This window comes from Mesocricetus auratus, unplaced genomic scaffold (genome assembly GCF_017639785.1).
Source record: "Mesocricetus auratus isolate SY011 unplaced genomic scaffold, BCM_Maur_2.0 Super-Scaffold_100003, whole genome shotgun sequence".
NCBI lineage: Eukaryota > Metazoa > Chordata > Mammalia > Rodentia > Cricetidae > Mesocricetus > Mesocricetus auratus.
This window is the reverse complement of record NW_024429188.1, coordinates 109595330-109603368: the sequence shown is the minus strand read 5'-3', so window position 1 is coordinate 109603368 and position 8039 is coordinate 109595330. Positions and strand designations below refer to the sequence as shown.

Genomic DNA, 8039 nt, shown 5'->3' with positions numbered 1-8039 from the left:
TCCTATGCCTTTCTTGCCCATTAGCATACCAAGGTCTGTGCTATCCTCTAGGCCCCTCACTTCCTACTCATAAGTATCTGTTAGAGTCATCATGACTGACATACTTTCCTCCTACCTACACCTCCAGCCTCTGAGCTTTACTTACCTTCCTCCAGTTTCTCAGATGCCTAAAAAACCCAAAAACTTTGGATATTCAATCTCTTTGGTGCTCATGGTCTTTCTGTTGGTCCTTGACGCCTGGCTTAGTTAGGGTTTTATTGTGGTGAAGAGACAATATGACCATGGAAATTCATAAAGGAAAACATTTCATTGAGGCTTAAAGTTCAGAGATTCAGTTCACTATTGTCATGGTGGGAAGCATGGCAGCATACAATAAACATGGCGAGGTAGCTGAGATTTCTATATCAAGATCCACAGACAGAAGGAAGAAACAGCCACACTGGGTATGGCTGAGCAACTGAGACATCAATGCCTGCCCCCAGCAACATATTTCCTTCAACAAGGCCACACCTCCTAATAGTGTTACTCCCTATGAGTCTATGGAGGCATATATTTTCAAAACACCACAGCTGCTTTCGTGGCCCCCTCTCCCTTGTCTTCTTCTCTTGCTCAACATCCCCTTTCTCCTCTCATGGCCAGATTCAGTCTTCTGGCCATTTTCAGTGTATATGCTTCCAGATGCCTCTGGCTATTTTCTCCTTCTTATCTGCAATAAACCTTCTCCTCAATTAATCCTTGGGACAGTCATGTCCTCAATTTCTCATTCATGCTTCTTCACACAGTAAAATCTTCAGCATCCCATCTGAGTATACTCTACCAACTACAGTTCTAGTGATGCTGCAGCTCATGTAACACAGTCTGTTTCATGTGTTAAATACACAGATTAACTTGAAAAGAATTGATGGCTTCCAATTTTGTATCTTCTAATCTATAAATCAAGAATATATCTTCATTTATTAGTTTAAGCCATTAATTTGTCTCCGTGATGTTTTTCAGTTCATGTTTAGGTCTAGTAGATATTCAGTCAAACTTATTCCTAAGTATTTCATCTTCTGTGTGATATTTTGAGTCACATTGTCAATATCAGTGCATGCAGTTTCAGTACCCATATATGAGTACACTTTTCTGTGCTTTGATCTTGTATGTATTTTCTGTTACAAGTTGTGGTTGTTTTTCTTCAGGTGTATTTTTCTACATAAACTATGATGTATGATTTGAAGAAGAATTCTCCTTTTTTATGTTACTATCCCATTTTTCTCTTACTGGACTAGATTAAACCTTTGCTGCATATGTGAGTAACATCTACTCTATCTGTACACATTCGTCTTCAGTTGCAATATCCTACATGGAAACAAGCAGGGGAATTTCTATTATAAGGATTAACTGCTTCCTCAATATGGTAAAAATTGTGCCAAAAAGCTACATTTAGGACAGGGAAGTTATCACAATGTGCTGATTTGAAGCAAGATCATATTTCCCATTTTAGAAAGCTTATTCACTGAAGTATTGACAAAGGTTATGATTTCATAAGGCAAGAAAAATACTGAGGAATTCCACATGGAGATGGAAAAGAACCAGACTGGATGGAAATACAGTGAAGATATAATCAGTAGATAAATTGTCTTGAAGGTGTGTCTGAAGTTTGACTACAGAATTTTGACTACATTAAGACAAAGGATTTTAGCCGGGCGTTGGTGGCGCACGCCTTTAATCCCAGCACTTGGGAGGCAGAGACAGGCGGATCACTGTGAGTTCGAGACCAGACTGGTCTACCGAGTGAGTTCCAGGACAGGTTCCAAAACAATAGAGAAACCCTGTCTCGAAAAATCAAAAAAAAAAAAAAAAAAGACGAAGGATTTTTATGAAAGATACCCAAAATACTAGATAATAGGATGAGGATACAACAGTATGATCCTTGTAATAAGAATGGCCCCAAGAAAGGCTTGAAGGAACCCATTCCTGGTAATGTGTACAATGAATATTTAACATAGGGAGATGAGCAAGTCAGCTGAGAACACATAGTTTAGTGTTGATTAGCCACTACAGCTTCTTGTCTTCCTCCATACTACCCCAAGCCCACCACACCCACGAATGTGTAAAGGTTAGGCCTTTGTGACGCCTAAACCATCTGAACGCTCCATTGGCTGGAGACTTGGTATGACCCGAGTGACCTAATAAACCTTGTGGGCGTGGCCACTCACTGCTCTGGAGGGGGTATATAAAGGGCAGTTCAGAACCCTGTGGTTCATTACTGCCTGGCATTGGCATTGGCTACAAGTAGCTATATACTTGGGGGAGTTAGTATAACTAACGATCACCAGGAAGATGGAACAAGAAACTACACAAAGTAAAATCATGGAAAAGACTGAGGTGGAAGAACCTGCCGCTGCTGTTACAGAAGAACCTGCCGCTGCTGTTACAGAAGAACCTGTGGCTGCTGTTACAGAAGAACCTGCGGCTGCTGTTACAGAAGAACCTGCTACTGATGCAGAAGAACCTATTCCGGGAGAAAACAAATGGGATGAAAAGGTCAGACTTTCCTAAGCTCCTCCCCTTTTCCCCATGGGTCTCTGCTCCCATGAAAGCCTCCTTACAAAACCCTTCCTGAACTTCCACTCCCTGTTATAGAGCTCTCCTTGCCTGCTAGCGATTCTCTACACCTTACTCAAACTCTCCTTTTTATTAAACAGAGGGAGACCATAATTAAGAAAGTGAAAGAAGTGGTCGAGAAGAGCACAAACAAGGCCAAGAATCCGACTGTGATTGTCATTTGCTACAGAGGCAAGAAGAAGCGTAACCCGAACCAATCAGACAAAAAGGAAGAGACTCCAGACAATTCTTGCAGTCCAAATAACCAATGAATGACTGTAATCACATACCTCAGCAGCCCTGCACGATCTCCAGCAGGCTGCAGAGATCTACAAGACTGGTCTGATCAATAAAGAAGGAATAAGATATAGCAGAAGAAACTTTGTAAGAAAGTTCTTTGATGGTTAGAAAGAAGGCAGCTGGGGAAACAGTAAAAGAAAGCGGAAGAGATGGGGAGGGGGAAGGGAATGTTGGGATAAGAAAAGCTTGGGGAGTGAGGGGATAGTTGAAGAAGGTAGAGAGTGGTAGGAATGAGGGGGAGGCTTAGAAGAGAAGAGAAGGTAAGAAGAAGAAAACCATAGAGAACAGCATAGAGGAAGAGGGGAGAGAGGAAAGAAGTCAGAAGAGAACAGAGAGTTGGCTGAGGAAGGGAAGAAGGAGGGGCCAGAACCAAGAAAGAAGGATAGGGGAAGAAGTGGAATGAAGAAAGGGAAAATTAATGAGAGAAAAGGACATGTAATTTTAATGGAGGGAACAGAGATGGGAAAGGAGAGGGCTAGTAGAGGGAAGGGGAAGGGAAGGGGGGGAAGGGGAAGGGAATGGAAGGGAGGGGAAGGGAATGGAGGGCAAGGCAGGGGAGGAAAAGGGAGGGGGAGGGGAATGGAAAGGTGGGGAAGGGAAGGGAATAGAAGGGTGGGGAAGGGAATGGAAAGGATGGGAAGGGAATGGTGGAAAAGGGAGTGGAAGGGAAGGGGAGGGGAGGGGAACTGAAAGGAAGGGAGGGGAGGGGGAGTGAATGGAAGGGAGGGGAAAGAAATGGAAGGGAGGGGAAGGGAAGGGATGGGAGAGGCAGAGAATGGAAGGGAGGGGAAGGGAATGAAAGAGAGGGAAGGGAATGGAAGGGAGGGGAGGGGAAGGGAATGGGAATAGAATGGAGAGGAAGGGAGGGGAGGGGAAGGGGAATAGAATGGAGAGGAAGGGAGGGGAGGGGAATGGAAGGGAGCGAAGGGGAAGGGAATGGAAGGGAGGGGAGGGGAAGGGAATGGAAGGGAGGGAGGGGAAGGGAATGGGAATAGAATGGAGAGGAAGGGAGGGGAGGGGAAGGGGAATAGAATGGAGAGGAAGGGAGGGGAGGGGAATGGAAGGGAGCGAAGGGGAAGGGAATGGAAGGGAGGGGAGGGGAAGGGAATGGAAGGGAGGGGAAAGGAATGGAAGGGAGGGGAAGGGAATGGAAGGGAGGGAGGGGGAGGGAATGGAAGGGAGGGGAGGGGAAAGAAATGGAAGGGAGGGGAAGGGAAGGGATGGGAGAGGCAGAGAATGGAAGGGAGGGGAAGGGAATGAAAGGGAAGGGAAGGGAATGGAAGGGAGGGGAGGGGAAGGGAATGGGAATAGAATGGAGAGGAAGGGAGGGGAGGGGAAGGGGAATAGAATGGAGAGGAAGGGAGGGGAGGGGAATGGAAGGGAGCGAAGGGGAAGGGAATGGAAGGGAGGGGAGGGGAAGGGAATGGAAGGGAGGGGAGGGGAAGGGAATGGGAATAGAATGGAGAGGAAGGGAGGGGAGGGGAAGGGGAATAGAATGGAGAGGAAGGGAGGGAGGGGAATGGAAGGGAGCGAAGGGGAAGGGAATGGAAGGGAGGGGAGGGGAAGGGAATGGAAGGGAGGGGAAAGGAATGGAAGGGAGGGGAAGGGAATGGAAGGGAGGGGAGGGGGAGGGAATGGAAGGGAGGGGAGGGGGAGGGAATGGAAGGGAGGGGAGGGGAAAGAAATGGAAGGGAGGGGAAGGGAAGGGATGGGAGAGGCAGAGAACGGAAGGGAGGGGAAGGGAATGAAAGGGAGGGGAAGGGAATGGAAGGGAGGGGAGTGGAAGGGAATGGGAATAGAATGGAGAGGAAGGGAGGGGAGGGGAAGGGGAATAGAATGGAGAGGAAGGGAGGGGAGGGGAATGGAAGGGAGCGAAGGGGAAGGGAATGGAAGGGAGGGAGGGGAAGGGAATGGAAGGGAGGGGAGGGGAAGGGAATGGGAATAGAATGGAGAGGAAGGGAGGGGAGGGGAAGGGGAATAGAATGGAGAGGAAGGGAGGGGAGGGGAATGGAAGGGAGTGAAGGGGAAGGGAATGGAAGGGAGGGGAGGGGAAGGGAATGGAAGGGAGGGGAAAGGAATGGAAGGGAGGGGAAAGGAATGGAAGGGAGGGGAAGGGAATGGAAGGGAGGGGAGGGGGAGGGAATGGAAGGGAGGGAGGGGAAAGAAATGGAAGGGAGGGGAAGGGAAGGGATGGGAGAGGCAGAGAATGGAAGGGAGGGGAAGGGAATGAAAGGGAGGGGAAGGGAATGGAAGGGAGGGGAGTGGAAGGGAATGGGAATAGAATGGAGAGGAAGGGAGGGAGGGGAATGGAAGGGAGCGAAGGGGAAGGGAATGGAAGGGAGGGAGGGGAAGGGAATGGAAGGGAGGGGAAAGGAATGGAAGGGAGGGGAAGGGAATGGAAGGGAGGGGAGGGGGAGGGAATGGAAGGGAGGGAGGGGAAAGAAATGGAAGGGAGGGGAAGGGAAGGGATGGGAGAGGCAGAGAACGGAAGGGAGGGGAAGGGAATGAAAGGGAGGGGAAGGGAATGGAAGGGAGGGGAGTGGAAGGGAATGGGAATAGAATGGAGAGGAAGGGAGGGGAGGGGAAGGGGAATAGAATGGAGAGGAAGGGAGGGGAGGGGAATGGAAGGGAGCGAAGGGGAAGGGAATGGAAGGGAGGGGAGGGGAAGGGAATGGAAGGGAGGGAGGGGAAGGGAATGGGAATAGAATGGAGAGGAAGGGAGGGAGGGGAAGGGGAATAGAATGGAGAGGAAGGGAGGGAGGGGAATGGAAGGGAGTGAAGGGGAAGGGAATGGAAGGGAGGGAGGGGAAGGGAATGGAAGGGAGGGGAAAGGAATGGAAGGGAGGGGAAAGGAATGGAAGGGAGGGGAAGGGAATGGAAGGGAGGGGAGGGGGAGGGAATGGAAGGGAGGGGAGGGGAAAGAAATGGAAGGGAGGGGAAGGGAAGGGATGGGAGAGGCAGAGAATGGAAGGGAGGGGAAGGGAATGAAAGGGAGGGAAGGGAATGGAAGGGAGGGGAGTGGAAGGGAATGGGAATAGAATGGAGAGGAATGGAGGGGAGGGGAAGGGGAATAGAATGGAGAGGAAGGGAGGGGAGGGGAATGGAAGGGAGTGAAGGGGAAGGGAATGGAAGGGAGGGGAGGGGAAGGGAATGGAAGGGAGGGGAAAGGAATGGAAGGGAGGGGAAGGGAATGGAAGGGAGGGGAGGGGAGGGAATGGAAGGGAGGGAGGGGAAAGGAATGGAAGGGAGGGGAAGGGAAGGGGAATGGAAGGGAGGGGAGGGGAAGGGAATGGGAATAGAATGGAGAGGAAGGGAGGGGAAGGGAGGGAAGGGGAGGAGAAGGGAACAGGAAGGGAGGGGAAGGGAGGGGAAGGGAGGAGAAGGGATGGAATAGGAAGGGAATGTGAAGGGAGGGGAGGGAAGGGGAAGGGAGGGAGGGGAATGGAAGGGAGGGAGGGGAAGGGAATGGAAGGGAGGGGAAGGGAATGGAAGGGAGGGGAGGGGAAGGTAATGGGAATAGAATGGAGAGGAAGGGAGGGGAGGGGAAGGAGAATAGAATGGAGAGGAAGGGAGGGGAGGGGAATGGAAGGGAGCGAAGGGGAAGGGAACAGGAAGGGAGGGGAAGGGAGGAGAAGGGATGGAATAGGAAGGGAACGTGAAGGGAGAGGAAGGGATGGGATAGGAAGGGAGGGGAGGGAATGGGAAGGGAGGGGAAGGGAATGGAAGGGAGGGGAAGGGAATGGAAGGGAGGGGATGGGAAGGGAAGGGAGGGTAATGAAATGGGAAGGGAAGGGAGGGGAGGGTGGGAAAGGGAGTGGAGGGGAGTGGAAGGGAAGTGAGTGGTAGGGGAAGGGAACAGGAAGGGAGGGGAAGGGAATGGGAAGGGAATGGAAGGGAGGTGAAGGGAGGGGAAGGATGGGAAGGGGAAGGGAATAAAAGGGAGGGGAAGGGAAGGGAAAGGAAGGGAAGGGAGGGGAAGAGAAGGGTGGGGAAGGGAATGGAATGGAAGGGAAGGGAAGGGAAGGGAGGGACAGGGAAGGAAAGGAAGGGGAGGGAAATGGAAAAAGGGAAAGGGATGGGTAGGCGAGGGAAAGGGAATGGAAGGGAAAGACGGGGAAGGGAAGGGAAAGACGGGGAAGGGAAAAGAAGGGGAAGGGAAGGGAGGAGATGCGAGGGATAGGAAAGGATGGGAAGAGAGGGGAAGGGAGGGAAGTGAAGGGGGGATGTAAGGAGAGGAATTGAAGGGATGTGAAGGGAAGGGAGGGGAGGGGAAGGAAGAGAAGGGAAGGGAAATGGAAGGGAATAGAAGGGAAGGGAGGGTTGGGAAGTGATGGGAAGGGAAGAGAAGGGTGGGGAAGGGAAGGGGAAGTGGAAGGGAGGCATGGGAACGGAAGTGAAGGGGAGGGAGGGGAAGGGAAGGAGAAGGGAGAGGAATGGAAGGAAGGGAGGGGAGGGGAAGGGTATAGAAGGGAGGGAAAAGGAAAGGAAGGGAGTGGAGGGGAAGGGAAGGGGAATGGAATGGAGAGAAAAGGAGGGGAGGGGAAGGGAAGGGAGAGGAGGGGCAGGGAATGGAAGGGAGGGGAAGGGAATGGAAGGGAAGGGAGGGGAAGGTAATGGGAAGCCAGGGGAAGGGATGGGATGGGAAGGGAAAGGAGGGAAGGGGAAGGGAGGGTAGAGGAATGGAAGGGAGGGGAAGGCAATGGAAGGGGAAGGAGGGAGGGGGATGGAAGGGAAGGGAGGGGTGGGAGGGGAGGAGGATGGAAGGAAGGGAAGGGGAGGGGAAGGGAAGGGAGGGGAAGGGAAGGGGAGGGGAGGGGAAGGGTGGAGAAGGGAAGGGAGTGGTAGGGTGTGGAATGGAGGGGAGGGGAAAGGAAGGGTGGGGAAAGGAGCAGAAGGGTGGGGAAGGGAGTGGAAGGGAAGGGAATGAAGGGGAAGGGAAGGGGAAGGGAATGGGATAGGAGGGGAAGGGAGGGGAAGGGGTGAGAATGGAAGGGAGGGGAATAGTGGGAAGGGAAGGGAATGGAGGGGAGGGGAAGGGGAAGGGAAGGGGAAGAGAATAGAAGGGAGGGTAATGGAAGCGAAGGGGTAAGGGAAGGGAGCAGAGGGGAGTGGAGGGGAATGGAAGAGAGGGGTAGGCAAGGGAAGAGGAA

At 51.8% G+C, this 8039-nt stretch overlaps 1 protein-coding gene across 1 annotated transcript; it reads left to right on the top strand.

The window, feature by feature from the left end:
• The first annotated feature begins 2238 nt into the window (after window positions 1-2238).
• Window positions 2239-2963, top strand: LOC110339556 (serine-aspartate repeat-containing protein I). Its single transcript, XM_021223729.2, has 2 exons — window positions 2239-2529; window positions 2691-2963. Exons 1-2 carry the CDS (start codon window positions 2326-2328, stop codon window positions 2859-2861), a joined length of 375 nt encoding a protein of 124 aa, XP_021079388.1. The 5' UTR covers window positions 2239-2325; the 3' UTR covers window positions 2862-2963.
• The last annotated feature ends 5076 nt before the right edge of the window (window positions 2964-8039 follow it).